Genomic DNA, 16516 nt, shown 5'->3' on the forward strand with positions numbered 1-16516 from the left:
CGGTCGGCTCGCTGACATACCATACACGCACCGATTATCGTACGAAACGAGGTTTCGTATGATAATATCGGTGCGTGTATGGCCACCTTTAGTTTGAAATTGATGGTACAGTTTTGTGCAGGCTGGAAAACAATGTTTTTGAGCAGCAATCGCCCGATACTGATGTGTCCTATTGCCAATAGATAGACTAGTATATATTGTTATCTAAAGCTGCCAAACACACCCAGGTGCAAGGCTGACCTTTGGGCCACCGATTAGATGTGCGTGCAGGTCTACTGGCAATCAATGAGCAATGCAGTCATCATTCAAAAATGATGCACCATCAGCCAATAGATAAATGCACATTTTTCAGGCAGGCCTTCAGGTGGCCTCTATACATGGGCCAATAAGCTGCCAACTCAGTCTGGAGGGGCCAAGTTGGCAGCTTTTATTGGCCTGTGTATGTTCACCGTAAGGGCTATGACATGCTACTTGTAGCCAGCTACTCGTTACAACTACAAAATGCCAGAAAATACCCTGAGAATTGTCTCTGCTAAAACACAGTCATCAGTATTGCCTATTTTGTAGGCACAACAAGTAGCTCCGTGTGTCATTGCCCTAAAAGTAAAAGTATCATGTACGGAGCAATATCAACACCGCTGTTTAAAAAATCATACCTTTATTCAGTCATCTTAAAAGCATATTGTGCTCACATAGAACAAAACCATACGCTTGACGCGTTTCGTGGTGTCTCACCACTTTTTCAAAAGCTGCATGGTATATCCATTCCAAAAAACACCCTTTATAGGCAAACATAACTCCTCCCACCCATTATGTTAACTCTTGCAATACATATAAAAACATTGCACATGATACAAAACTTGATACAAAACTTATACAAAGATTAGCAGCATCTATCAGCCATTGGCAGATAAAAATCCATCATATAAATGTGGATCTATAGATCTCAATCTAAACCCATTACAAAAATATATATCAAGTACCCATATATGAATCCATATCAGATACTCCTATAGGTATTAATCCCATACACATACCCATCTATCAATAGAAACAGGTTAATTCCCACTCTCTGTTCATACCTCCTAATGACTCTATGGTACCCAGCTGATAGATCCAAAATGATCTAAAAGAACAGAAACACCAACAAATTATACTTTTATTACTTTAAAATACTTTAAAGAAAAAAGAAAGTCAAAGTCACTTGGGGGTGCCAAAATGTTAGGTACCCCCAAGTGACTTTAATCGCCTACCTTTTACCCCGGGCTGGTGCCCCTGTTCGGAGAGAACAGCACCAGCCTGGGGTAGCTGCAGTGCTTCCTCCTTTGTGATTCGCTGCACGCGCATGCGCAGTAGAGTGAAAAGCCGAACTTAAACATTTAAGTCGGCTTTTTCACTCTACTGTGCATGCCCGGCCACTGGCATTTTAGAAAGTGGAAGCCGGAAGGAGGAGTGATCCGCTCCAGGTGCCCTGGGCTGGTGCTGTTTTCTCCGAACAGGGGCACCAGCCCGGGGTACGAGGTAAGCGGTTAAAGTCACTTGGGGGTGCCTAACATTTTGGCACCCCCAAATGACTTTGCCTTTCCTTCTCCTTTAATGTGCTCTGGCCCTGCATTGGTAAAATTTGTGTTTTTGCTTCAGAAAGATTACCATAGTTTATATAAATAAACCAAGGGCAGCCATTCAAGCTGAAAAAGGAGAAAAGACGCAAGTTACATAGATAAGCTCTGTAGAATACAATGGTGTTTTATAGAACTTCTGTTATCTGCTATGTGTCCTGTGCCATTTAGACCTATTTCATTTGAATACCTGCCCCCATAGCTACACTGCAGCTTATTTATAAAAACTATAGTAGTGTTTCTGAAGCAAACACTCAACTTTTACCAGTGCAAGGCAACAGTACATTATATTTCAATTACTTTTATACATTGAAATTTTTTGGTGTTACTGTTCCTTTAAGTCTAGCTGTTAGAAGAGACAACATATTCTGTTGCTGCTACCTCCATCACCTATGTATTGTGCCTCCCAGCACAAGTGCTTAGTCTACCCTGATACATTTGGGTACAGAAGGCTATTTTATGACTTATATTGCTATAAACAAAAAGTAAGGAAATTCTTTATCGTAATAAATTCCCTGTGTCCAAGAAATGAAAATTAACATTTGTCTATGGGGATGGGGCAGAAAAAACTCTTAGCTGTATGGCCCTACCAATGTGTTGGAGAAATAACGGTTATAACAAATGTACCGCTCAACAATACACTAGAAAAGTCCAAATAAAAGTGAGCAATATCTAGGTGTATAATTTATAACAGGACGTACAGATTATCCGCTTGACAAAATACTGATTTTTGGCAGCCTCGGAGTCTGCTCCATTCAAGCTGCTTGGGAAACTGTAACCGATTCATGCATGAAAACAGCAAGATGTTCTGCACTGTGATGGCTCATAGCAACCGGCAATGGGCAGCTTTCTGGGAAGAAAGAGAGATAAGAACAGATGTACCGTACCTTGTCATTGTTTCCAATCTCCATTTCCACTATGGCAACGGGGCTGTTTTCCTGATCCCTGTGCCTGGACTGTGACTTGAGGTCGATTCTCCAATTCATGCTCTTTAGATTGTTCTCCCATCTGCTCTGACTGACCACGCTCTCTCGTATTTTCCTCTTGTGGTTTTTCCAGAATTTTGCTAGAACCACTGCCTGTTCTGTAGTGATGCCTCCTTGCTTTTTAGTCTGGGCAGTCAGAAAAGCATCAATCTGGTTTATATCCATATCTGCAGAGACGATTGACTGAAATAGAAATATATGGAATTAACTCATTAGAACAGCAAGAGCAGTGCCTAATTGTACAAATTAAAATCATAATACTATATAAAAGAAGCAGGGATAGAAAAGGACACAAGGCTGCATAAAAGGACCCGCAATTAGTGCTTAAACTGTCACATTTAACATTTTATCCCCGAATTCCAATGTCAACAGAGAAGAAAACTGGTATGCAGCACCAAGCAGCACCTGGGAAACAGTTCCGGTACCTAAATACACAAATACCCAATACCCGGCCTGCATCAGGTCGGGTACTTGCGGAATACCACAAAAGAGTATTTCTGGCAGTCCACAATATCCTGACCAAGCAGGTGATACTGGGAACCCTAGTCAATTGCAGGCTTGCTTTCCTCCCACCTCCCAGAGTGTAAAGTTATTTTTCCCCCTGACATGGTTGATCCAGTGACATCATGTCCTGTCAGCAGTGACATCACTTCCGGTTTCACAGGTCCTCCCAGATGGATAAAGGCACAGGTAGCATGGGAAGGGTCGGGTTGCTGGGATGGGGCAGGGAGTATAACAGGTCCGCATGGGTCTGCCCAAAAAGCCCCGCATTGGACTCTAGCTTAAGGCAACATCTTCTAAATATGAGTTACCGTATATAATCGAGTATAAGCCAAATTTTTCAGCACCAAAAATGTGGGCACAAATACAATGTGAGCGCATGCATGCAGGGAAGCGCATAGGGCACAAATACAATGTGAGCGCATGCATGCAGGGAAGCGCATAGGGCACAAATACAATGTGAGTGCACGCATGCAGGGAAGCGTATAGAGCACAAATACAATGTGAGCGCATGCATGCAGGGAAGCGCATAGGGCACAAATACAATGTGAGTGCACACAGCATGGGACTGAGCATTGTGCACTATCATCCATATGACACCTAGGTTAGGGGGTGGGAGAGTAGACTTCTACATGCCAGCACCAGCCCAAATGAATATAGTACTGCATTCCTGATCCCAAAGGCCTGTGTCTGTGGCAGCTCACAGCAGGGCATGATATAAAGTGCAAAAAAAACGAGCCAGCAAGTTATTGATGTGTATTAAAAGAATATAGATTCATGGAAGAAGTAAGTCATTTCATTCACTTTACAAAACACTGGTAAGCAGTGCATGCACGCACGATGGGGTGCGCATAGGGCACAAATACAATGGAAGCGCACACAGCATACCATTGAGTCTATATAGTACTTTGCCAGCAACCTCTTTTTGTGTGCAGTGGATCAGCACAGTGTCATATTAACTATTGTGTGGTGCGGTAAGTGTATCCTGAGCTACTACTCGATCATATTCTACATAAACTGTATAACGTCTTATAGCACAAAATAAGAAAATTAAGTGGACTAGCTGCACCTGCCTTTCATGATTGATATGATGGGAGTGCACACAGCAGGGTGGCAAGTACTTGATACTTAGTATGGCAGCTTCCTTTGCCTTCCCAAACATGCTTTTGTCTGCTGCTGTTGCATTTTTCTTTCCCTGAAGTTATCAGCAGTGCTGTAACAAGGCAGGAGGGTCAAAGGGTCCTCCACCCACCTTTCCCTAATCTGCAGCTGCCAACATTATATATTTATGAAGAGTTCACAGGGGGTCACTCCGAGTGTCCTTTTATTATTTATTCGATTATTGAAACTTAGCAGTAATGGCTCCATCTCCCACCCTAGGCTTATACTCGAGTCAATAAGTTTTTCCAAGTTTATTAGGTAAAATTAGGTACCTCAGCTTATATTCGGATCTGCTTATACTCGAGTATATACGGCAAGTTAAAATGCTACTAGACTACTGTTGCAATGGCACACAGGTCAATATGATGTACTAGGAGGTATCTTTAGTAAAAGGTGGAACTAACACATAAAATAACCCTGTTGACTACAATCGCAATGACCTGCACTGCTTACCAAGCTCTATGAACCAATCAAACTAAAGGTTAAAGGGGGTATTTTGGTGCCCAGTTAAGGTAATAAAATGCAGCAATCAGAATGCCTACAGTTCTCTGTTTAATAGCAGTGATACCTTATCGGATTTTAAAGCAAAGTGTAAAAGTAAAGTATTAGCTATGTGTCCCTAGGCTTGTAATGGCTTTTGTTTATATTTTTATTAGGATTATTTGCACTGAACTCTAAAGAGTCACTGATGGCTATAATGTAGACAGTTTACTGCCAGGACTCCCTTCAGCCCCTTGTGTACAAACAAGCATTGTTGTAATGCATGGTGATGGTCATATATAAAAAATTAAACAATTCAGAGACACCTGTACAGTCCTGGACTGGGATCTAAAATAGGCCCTGGCATTTCAAGTACACAGAGGCCCAAACAGACCCCACCAGCCCAATAAATAGTGACGGTCTATGGCATCTTACAGCAGCCCCTCTGGCATTTGCCAGAACCCAAAGATTGCCAGTCCAGGCCTGCACCAGTCCAGTGCATATTTTTAATTCAGCTTGGCCACATTCTATGACACCCGACCTCATCACAACTGCCCTTCCAGCTTTGCCAAACACTGTCTGTTTTCTGGGTGAACCTTAGTGGGTCTCAAGCCTTAGAACAATGATCCCTAACAAGTGGCTCGGGATCAACATGCTCACCAACTGCATGGATGTTGCTCCCAAGGACCTCAAAGCATCTGCTTATTTTTACATTTCTGGCTTGAATACAAGTTTTGGAGTCTCCTGTTGTGTGCCAGTCCACATAAGGTCTTCCAAATAGCCAATCACAGTCCAGGAACTTTATTTCATGCTTGCGTTGCACCCCAACTGACTTACAATTAAATGTAGCTCACGGGTACAAAAGACCCTGCCTTATAATGTAACAGGTCAACTCTATGAACAAATGTTAATATGATTAATTTTAGAATCATTTGATCCCCAGTCACACATTCCCTCTTAATTAGGCTTCTGCTGACATTTATCTCAGAGACACATATATTTATGGATACAAAATTAAGCCCACCAGCCGGCAAAAGCTCTTCAGGTTTTTAGCTGGAAATGTTTATTTTCCTGCTGCTGTTCCTTACGATGAGTGAAAGTATCAGTGAAGTATCAACCTTGCACCAGCGCTACATATTCCCCGCAACAGAAAGCTAAAGACAAGCCCCGTCTGTGTTCGGAATGCTTTTAATAATGGAGCAGCTTGCCTATTAGATACACTGGGGTGAAAGCCTAGAGCAGAAATCCTTTGCTGGAAATGGCTATGGAAATCTACAGAGACTGTTCCTTGCCAAGCCGAACAGGATTATTTGTAGCTAAATACTGCCAGGGAGTATGCCAAATATTTCTTAAGCAATAGAATCCAATTACTATAGAAGGGACAGTAAAAAAAAGTTTTATTTCCTTATTCATTGAGAGAAGTTAGGCTACATTCCCAACGATAGCAATCATTCACTGGCACATTCATTGTTACAATGCTTTGCAGGGCTCAGTAGAAACTCTGAACTAGTAAAAATCTGTCTTGAGTCAGAATTCGTCAGTGGCTCATTCCAGGAGGTTGTTCCTTCTCACATGGAGAGACTTGCTAAAAGCAAATGGCTTTTTACTATTTATGTTCATCTGATGTGAAAGGGAGGCAGAGCAAACGGATAAGGATCTATATAGAGATGACTAGAAGACTGAGGATTTCTCAGCTAAGTCAGTTAATTGGCAATTCACTCAGTTTGCCTGACTATCTGTCCTTACATGGCAACTATAGTTAAGGTGGCCACACGTGCCGACTTTAGATCTTTCACGAAAGATCGTACCATCGGCCACAAACCATTCAGGACTGAAACGGCAGATAAGGAGGTAGAAACAATAGGATTTCTATGGCGCCTTCTATGGCACCCGATCAAAATCTTTTAACCGGCCCGATCAGCAGCATCCTGCGATAACGGTCAACTCCCCGACTTGCCATACACGCACCGAATATCATACGAAACGAGGTATCAGTGCGTGTATGGCCAGCTTTAGACAGTCATGTACTCGGGGGCAAATCTGCATCTGGCAAAAACCCATAGTAACCAATCAAATGTTTGTTTTCACTTTTCTACTTGCAGCTGGCTGGCACAAGTTATTAACTGACTGGTTGCTATGGGATACTGCCTGGTAATTTTGCCCGGTGGTATAGCCCAATTTGTGCCTGGTCTGCTACAGCACACACTGTAATACCATTTTAAAGTGGCTAATTGCAAGTTTCTCGGCTAAATTTAGGGATAACAGCATTCTCAAAGGCTGGGGCATTTGCCCTCTAACCCATCTGAACACTGTCCCACCCCCAGAATGCCATCAATCATGAAGCTGCTCAATTCCAAGGTTTGCCGGAACCTGCCATAGGCTAGTATGGGGTGAGCGGCGGTGGGGGCATTTTTTAGGAGGGAAAAATAGCAGCGCTATGGTTTATGTAGGCATAGTGACATGTTTCTGTTAAAATCTGGAACGGGTCACAATCCCTTTAAGTGGTTTAAAAGATGAGCCACATGCATATATTTCCATGGGTGGCTCTGTAGCAGTGCGTTCCAGTTAGGCTCCATGGCCAGCTACAAAGTACTTATTGCATTATGTTGTACATTTGCCTTGCACAGACTGCCCCATAGTGTAACAATAATGCTGCACTGCTTACACCTTGCCAGTAACAAAGTATATAACACAGGTAATAACCCTGCTTATATACCTAAACTGCCCTCCCCCTGTTTGTGTATGGGCAATGTAAAGCAATGTGCTATATAAATAAATACAGTTTACGTACATCTCACAAAGGACTCCCTGCATTTTGTTATTGCGTAACAAGCCTGGGTTTTTCCCCATTATAAGTCTCTGCTGGGGGTGGGACAGTATACCCGGCACATTAGTAGAAGGATAAAACACTTTGTACATTCAGTTCACGCATCACTGCATCCAAGCAATGGCACCCAGCAGAACACTAACACCCTACCTGCAGCTGGAAAGCGGCCTGCCAGCTCCCAACCTGATTTATGAAGGAGCAAGTCTGAGGCTGATTATCCTAGGTCTCTGTAAGGATACACTGATATCAGAGAAATACAGGGTGCTCTTGTTAGGTGGGACTGCCTCCCTCTATAAATATCTGCATCCTGTATGGGTCAGTGTGCTTATTTAGCAAAGGACATAGTAGTGAGTGTTATAGGAACAAGGTAGAAAAGCAGGGAAAAGGCAATTATAAGGGCAGTTATTCACTGCCAATGTGGCTTCTGCTGTATTTGTTTGTACTAACCTGAGGCCTTTGCACCAGGGTTCGGGCAGACTACAAATCAAGGTGCAATTCTAAATGGATTGGTCATTAGATGTCAGTCTGATGAAGCAGGGCATAAGATCTTATACCCAGTAGAACCTGCCTAATGGTGCCTGAAATACCACTTAATATTTATCTTTTCCCTGAGGACTGTTTTCTACTTTCTATGTTAAGTCAGGTGAACCAAAGATTTGTCAGTTCCGTACTTTGCAGTGAGACTGCGCTACACTTTGCTGTGATATCAACATAGAAACAGTGATAGAGCAGATACGCCCTCTACTGAGCAAACAAAAGACTGCAGCAGCAAACGAGTAAAGCACACATCCACTTGTGCAGCAAGGTCAGGAAGAGACTTGACTTTTAGTTTATTATATTGTTATATGGGTTAGCTTTTCCTTTAGCAAGATAAAAGCATGATATCCCATAACTCCACTTGTCTTTCAAATATACATAAATTAAACACGTCCAGTGCTTTTAAAGTTATTTGTAAATGCAATTGCTACTGAAAGCAGAATTTGTTTCTATGGTCTGGTTCTGGTTCTTGAAACAATATAGCAGAATTTAGTTCTCCTTGAGGTCTCTTAATCAGCTGACTTCTGCTGAATTGTTTTAATAGCCAAAACCAAGACTGCAGAGAACGGAAAGTAACAGAAAACTATTTCAGCTTTCAGTATAAAAGTTTACTGGAAAGTTTCTCAGCTTCTTCTTTCATTGTGGAAAAATAAAATGTTTCGGGGAGGATATCCCCCCCCCCCTCTTTTTTTTTTCTTAGATATTCATTGGTCATTATACAACAAACAAACAAATCAGGCTTGTCTGATAACCTATTTATATATACACATATAGAAGGAGACTAATGGAAATAGGTTTTACTTTTGGAATCTGACTGCCACCTAGTGCTGAAAAACAGAAGTGCACTAATACATGGATTCTAGATGTCTTTTACATACAAGTAATGCCCTATTTTAATCAGTCAGGGGCCTATTTCAAAAGCCCATATAATGTTCATCATTTAGTGAGCCCTTCAGCTCAAAATATGATATAAAAAAAATATGAGTATATCATTATTCATGTATCAGTATGTATCAATACAGGTGGGCCAGCAGTTAAGAATAGGCTTGTATACCTCTAACTCACCCTGACTTTAAAAGAAAACTATACCCCCAACAATGTAAGTTTCTATAAAAATAAATTGCACAAACAAGCTCATATGTAAAACCCTGCTTCATCTAAATAAACCATTTTCATAAAAATTATACTTTTTGTTTTAGTAGTATGTGCTAGTGGGTAATCCTAAATAGAAAATTGCCACTTTAAGGGCAACCTCCTGGGATCATATGATTCACAGTGCACACAAACATGCCAAGGCACACATACATGCTAGGCCCCATCAGCCTATTAATGGGAGTTCTGCCTTTTGCTTCCACATTATTCCTGTTACAGTTAGACCTGCATTATTTCTGGTCATGTTATCACACAGCCCATCAGTAAATGGTGGATCAAGAGAAAGGATGTAAAATGGCAATATTATATGCATATTCTATATATTCCAGTTTGGCAAGATTATTATAGGTCACTTAACCAACTATCTGTTAAATGTTCATGCTGGGGGTATACTTTTCCTTTTAAAGGTTTAGAAATGCCATATTTTATATACTGAACTTATTACATTAGCAAAAATGTAACATCTCTATAGAAGTAATGATCCAGACCTTAAAACTTGTCACGGGAGCGCCCCATCTTGGACTGTGTTGGAAATGTCAGTGACACTGCACATGCTCTCTGGACACTGCAAATGATCAAGCAGAAAATATGGTTTTCCCATAATATCAGCTGATGCTAAAGGGATGATTATTAAACTCTGATGCTAATTGCACTGGTTACTGAGCTACTATGTACTAACAGGTTGCCAAAGCCAATGGTCCCTTTTCCATACTAATCCTCCTCTGCCTATCGGCTGCGTTTGATACAGTCGACCACTCCCTCCTGATGCAAATTCTGCATTCGACTGGTATCCGTAGTCAGGCTGTATCCTGGATTTCTTTTTAGCTCTCTAACCGTTCATTCACTGTCTCCTATGCTAACAAAACCTCATCTCCAGTTCCTATTAATGTGGGGGTACCTCAAGGCTCTGTACTTGGGCCGTTCTTCCTTTACACGCTATCTTTGGGAGATCTTATCCGTTCATTCGGCTTTAGGGCTCTGGCACACGGGGGAGATTAGTCGCCCGCGATTAACTCCCTGTTCGCGGGCGACTAATCTCCCCGAGTTGCCTACCCCTGCCATCCCACCGGCGAACATGTAAGTCGCCGGCGGGATGGCAGACGCGGCGGCGCGATTTCGCGCAAATCGCCGAAAAAGACTCGCGAACAGGGAGTTTTATCGCGGGCGACTAATCTCCCCCGTGTGCCAGAGCCCTTAAATATCATCTCTATGCGGATGATACCCAAATTTACTTTTCAACCCCTTCAATAACAGTTGAAACTGAGACTGAAATCTCTAACTGCCTCCTAGCTATCTCCGATGTCGCCAAGCGAGCGGATCTTCACCCGATATTCCCATCTACGGGTGGCGATATCGGGGAGGAATGTAGGCGAATTCGATCGTTTGGCCCTGGGGCCAAACGATTGAATTCTGCACGCGGCAATGGGGCAGTCGGCCAGGTTAGAAAATCCAGTCGGATCAGGGACCGCATCGGCTCGTTGATGCGGTCCCCGATCCGACTGGATTTTCTAACCTGGCCGATCAATATCTGGCCAATTTCAGGGCAGATATCGGTTGGCCAGGCCCCTCGGTTCTGCCCCTACACGGGCCGATAAGCTGCCGAATCGGTCCAAGGGACCGATATCGGCAGCTATAATCGGCCCGTGTATGGGGACCTTAAGCCTGGTCCTACCCCCCTCCCATTTACTATCTCTATTGATGGCACCCTCATCGATTTGGCACGTTGTTTGGGGGTGATCTTTGACTCCTGTCTCTCCTTCTCTGACCATATTAACATCACTGTCAAAACCTGTCACTTTTTCTGCTGCAACAGCTAGGCTGCTCATGCATGCTCTCATCCTATCCCGATTTGACTACTGTAACCTGCTACTAACCGGCATCCCTAACTCCCATCTTTCCCCCCCCTACAGTCTATATTAAACACTGCTGCCAGAATTCCCCTCCTCTCATCCAGGAGAGTTCAGGCCCTTCCCCTGCTAAAGTCCCTGCTCCCTATTAAACAAAGAATATCTTACAAACTCCTTCTCTTAACCTTCAAAGCCCTCCATTCCTCTGCTCCTCACTACATCTCTTCCCTTGTGTCTCCGTACGTTCCTGGCCGACTCCTTCGTTCCTCGCAGAGCAACCATTTGGTTGCGCCCCCCACTACTACTGCTGTTTCCCGCCTTAAACCTTTCTGCCTTGCTGCCCCTTACATTTGTAATGCCCTCCCTGATTTCCTCCGGAGAGAATCCTCCCCCAGTCTTTTTAAAACTAAACTAAAAGACAACCTTTTGGAGCACTCGCCCAGCACCTGATCTGGGAAATAGCACTTATATTGTAGTGTCACCCACTGTGACCTACAGCACTTATATTTGCCTATTTGTGTCTGTTAGTTACCCTTCCATATAGACTATAAGCTCTACGGGGCAGGGACCTCCATCCTCTTGTGTCTTTGACTCTTAACTTATTGCAACTGTATATTGTATTTATTGGTATTTATTGTTATACTTTGTATTTATCTATTATTATTATTTTAATAACCCCCTGTTTGTATTAATGTTTTCTACTGAACAGCGCTGCGTACATAAGTAGCGCTATAAAGATATACATACATACAGAATAACTTATATTTTTTACTAATCAGCTGTATATTATGAAATTTATATTCTATATATACAATATATTGTGAGTGGGTCCCTAGGCTCAGTAACTGACAGCAGCACAGAGCATGTGCAGGGAATCAGCAGAAAAGAAGATGGGGGGCTACTGGGGCATCTTTGGGGGCACAGATCTTCCCTGCTAAAGGGCTGCGATTGCCTTGGGCTAGTACAGAACCCCAAACATAATGTGCAATAGTTCGACTAGTGATGTGGGGGTCAGGTAGGTCACAAAAGGGGCAGGTAGGGTGCGCGCCTATAAATAAGAGAGCAGGAACCAGGTAGCTGGCAGTGTAAGGTCACGGGGAAGCAGAAGAGCTCAACTGAAACCCGACAACTACCCTAAAATGTTATGCAGAGGTCGGCCCGAACCCATCTGACCCATGGGCCAGCACGCACATCACTAATTTCTACCCTACTTCTTCACTTCTCCTTTAAGGGTGGATCTCCCCCTTCACTGCTTTGGGCTCCTCCCCAGGGTCATCAGCCCTACAGTTGATGAGTATGCTCCATATACTGGCCAATGAAAGATTCAAAAATATTGTGTATGGGTTTCAATATATATAAATATATAAAGATCTGTTGTGAAAGGGCAAGGACCATGGCTAAATTGCATATTTCTACAACAGGGATAAAAGACATGCTTTGCAGTATTAAGTACACATATAATGAGAGGTCTAGCATGACAAGTGAGCTTACACCTCATGGTTTCTAATATTAAATAAGACATGGATTTAGGTCCAACATGGTTCCAGCAACTATCTGTGTGCCTATAATGGCTATATATCACCTGGTAGGTGGACACCTTTTAAAATGTTACAAAAAAGAAATACATGTTTTCTTATTTTTTTTCATTTATAAAGCTCATTGGTTTGTTTTTTCCCTTGCTACATCCCCTACACATTTGTGATGTTTTGTCTTTGTACTAGAAATGTAGGAGAGGTGCCACCTTTTTGGGACAGGGGAGTAGGGGGGGCGTAACATTGGGGGGTGGGGCAATGATGTCACAGGGTGGGAAATGCACGGAATGGGCAGGGAAGCGTATAGGCGGGTCTGTACTCATAAGGAGAAATCCTTTAGCGGAGAGGGTCAGGAAAGGCTTAATTACATTGCCAGTAAGGTTGTAATTCTGGCCCCGGCCCTAGCAGGTGATTTACTGTGTTTTAAATTTGGGTTTTTAAAAAACAGTTTTTAAGAGATCTGGTATGAGTTGGCAGGCCGTCGTTGCTGCCCCTACACGGGCCGATAAGCTGCCAAACCGGTCTAAGGAACCAATATCGGCAGCTACAATTGGCCCGTGTATGGCCACCTTTAGGAAATGCCCCTTTATTAAATAATATATTAAATGCATTAAAATATGAATAGAAAGAAATAATACATTCATAAATTAAAATATTTATTAAATGTATTAATTACATATATGCAGCAGACAGTTTTGGAGCAGCAGTACACAAAACATATTTAAGAGAATCAAATTTTTCAAAACAGCACCAGCCCGGGGTAGCTGTAGCGAGCACTTCCTGCTTCGCTTTCCGGCAAATGCCAGGGGTCGGCGCGTGCGCAGTAGAGTGAAAAGCCGACTTTTGTGTTAAAGTTCCACTATTCACTCTACTGCGCATGCGCGCCCTAGCGAAGGAGGAAGCACTGCAGCTACCCCGGGATGGTGCTGTTTTCTCCTAACAGGGGCACCAGCCCGGGGTACAAAGTAAGCGATTAAAGTCACTTGGGGGTGCCTAACATTTTGACACCCCCAAGTGACTTTGCCTTTCCTTGTCCTTTAATAAAGGAGCCTGTATTACATGCACATTGGGTGGCAGCTTAGCTCCAAAAGAATGTCAGCATCTGACACTCGATATGGAACATGCGGCCCCTGATCCGATGGGAAAATCAATTCTGCCCAATTGAGATCCGGGCAATTTTAGGCCAGATGTTGGTCAGGTAGGCCAGTCGGGGATACCCACACACAGATAAGCTGCTGAATAGGTGTGAAGGTCTATGGCCACCTTTAGTCATATTCACTGAGAGGGAGGGGGTGCAAATCTGTTAACCACCCCTCACTGAGTGCACTGACTCTTCGCCCTGGGGCGGCACACTGAGCCAACACAATGGTACCCCCTCTGTATAGAATGTTCCTATCTGTAAATCCCAGTAGTTCCAAGGACCCCATACAGATTTTGGCACATAACACAAGGATGACATGGTTAGAAGCTTACACTATGCATAAGTACAGCCTAATGAGAACAACGCATTATTACCTTAACAAGACCTCTCATTTTCTCCAGCAAGGCCCTGAACTGATCTGCCGGTAAGTCCGGGTACAACTCACTCTTCAACAACTCCTCCGTGATCTCTGTGTTACCATAGTAACTACTCTGAGCGATGCCATTGAGCAGCCCTGTCAGACTCTTTGCGCCTTCTGCCTCTGCCATTGCCAGTTCCTACCCCGCAGTTCTGCAGCTGGCGGTCATGTGACTTTGGCATTCTTATCACGTGATGTTGCGGATGTCCTGATTGGCCAGTCTATTCAATTCCGCGCTTCTATGGGTTCATACGTATTGGGTAGAAGGTTTCTGTTATAAAGTACGTTCCATTATCCATACTCGGACTTAATCAGTGTTTGCAACGTAAATCCCATAAAGAAGCAGAGTGGACCTTATTGCTGACTATTAAACTATTAAATAAAATTCTTTGTTGGCAGACACACAGTGATGGGCCCCCTGTACTTGCTCACTAGGCACTTCTCTCTGTATGATCCAGTGACTGGAACTGGGGGGCACATTCATTAAAGTACAACAGGTCCAAGTACAAAAAAATCATATTTTTTCTCAAGTTTATAAATTTTGCATATTTTCTGCAATATTTTCGTTAATTTGCGTAACTTTTCCGCACTTTGAGACGATTTGTCCAACAAGATAGTATTTGTCGCGCCGATTACGAAAGTTTCGGATTCATTCAAGCTTCGGTATTCCTGTTTTGGCTATTCTTGCAACAAAAATTCTTTTGTGTGCACATTTTAAACTTGTCTGCAAGTTGTTGAAACTGTGCTTAGGTCAGAATAAATACATTTTGTGTTTTCACACAATATCTTTGTGCATACCACAATTTGTTGTGTGTGCTGGGTTAAAGATTTGTGTGCACATGCACTAGCACACTGCTTAGAGGGAATATCGGTAAATTGGCATTTATTTATTAGGGCCCCATTGTACTTGTTGGCAGGGTCCAAACATTTAGGGGAGCCAGATGACTGGTGGGCTAATAACCGGACCTCTGTAAAGGAAGGGTTCTTCTAACTTAATAGAACAGGACCTCCTATTTGAAAGATACAAAGCGTGTACGTCAAATACTGCAGAATTATGTGTGGGAAAGTTAATATAACCGAGCAACAATTAGGGGCACATTCATCAAAGTACAATTGAGTCCGAATACAAAAAATTTGTTTTAGAACTGTGCGTATTTTTTGTGATTTTTTTCCGTTAATTTGCACAACTTTTTCGGACTTTGCAACAATTTGCACGACAAAATCTGATTTGTCGCAACGAGTACGAAAGTTTCGGATTCATTCAAGCTTTGGTTGGAGCTGCAGAGTGCCACTGAGTCCTATGGGAGGCTTCCAAAATCATGCACTGAAGGATTAAAGTCAGAAAGGTTTTTGCTCCATTTATGATCGTTCGGATACGAAAATTTTCTGACTATCGCTTTCAATCCGAAAATTTTGGATCGTAAGTACGAAATTTTCATATTGAAATGGAAAGAATTTTCATGACATTTGCGATCATCAGAAATAATTGGATTTCATGATTCGGATTCGTACCTTAGTGAATCTGGCCCATAGAGTATAAACTTACAACATCAATAACATGATATAAGAATCCAGGCAGTTCAATATCATTTGGATCATTACAGTGATTATAAAGAGATAACAAAGAAATTTATCATAAATGCCCTATTGTATATTTTGACTCACATGTTTGATTCTGTCTTCTACCTCCAGTGGTGTGGAACCTCAATGGGTGCAAAATAATTTATTTAAAAGGTGCCTAATAGAGCCTGCACTCCAGTTGTGTGAAACAATTGTTTCTTTAAAAAAAGACTCCAGAAGGGAGCTCCTGGTGCGGATGGCCATGTTGGTTGGCGTACATGCACATAATAAGCGGATCTCCCTGCTTGCTTACTATGCATCTGACAATCATCTAGCTTTATATAGTGATACTAAAATGAAACAAGTGCTTGTTGTAAATTTGTTGAAAAGAGAGCCCCTTCTCTGGCTAGAATATTATTTCCCAGCGAGTTTAGAAATAAGGCAGAGAATGAAACTTGGCAATAGTACAATAGGTACATACCCATGTGGAGCCAAACGGTGTATAACATGTACACATATATATCCATCTGAAGATTTTTTTAGTACAAACACTGGGAAAATATATAAGATGCAAAGTTATATAAATTGTATTAGTAGCTTTGTGGTCTACCTTCTTACGAGTGTGAAATGTAATATTCAGTACATGGGATATACTTCTATGTAGAATGCGGGAGCATATTCATATGACCAAATTTAAACGTGAATAGCCTTGTATTGAAATATTTCTCCCCTTGAAATGAAGGAGATTCACACAA

The 16516-nt window shown here is 42.4% G+C and overlaps 1 protein-coding gene across 1 annotated transcript in view; it reads right to left on the reverse strand.

Annotated features, from left to right (window-relative positions):
• Positions 1-14351, reverse strand: part of commd1 (copper metabolism domain containing 1) — a gene marked incomplete at its 5' end in the record, with an annotated part of 49334 nt that extends 34983 nt beyond the window's left edge. Inside the window, 2 exon segments of the mRNA NM_001122721.1 lie at positions 2507-2788; positions 14158-14351. Of these exon segments, the coding sequence (NP_001116193.1) occupies positions 2507-2788; positions 14158-14331 (456 nt within the window).
• Positions 14352-16516: the final 2165 nt, after the last annotated feature.

Source organism: Xenopus tropicalis, chromosome 5, assembly GCF_000004195.4.
Source record: "Xenopus tropicalis strain Nigerian chromosome 5, UCB_Xtro_10.0, whole genome shotgun sequence".
NCBI lineage: Eukaryota > Metazoa > Chordata > Amphibia > Anura > Pipidae > Xenopus > Xenopus tropicalis.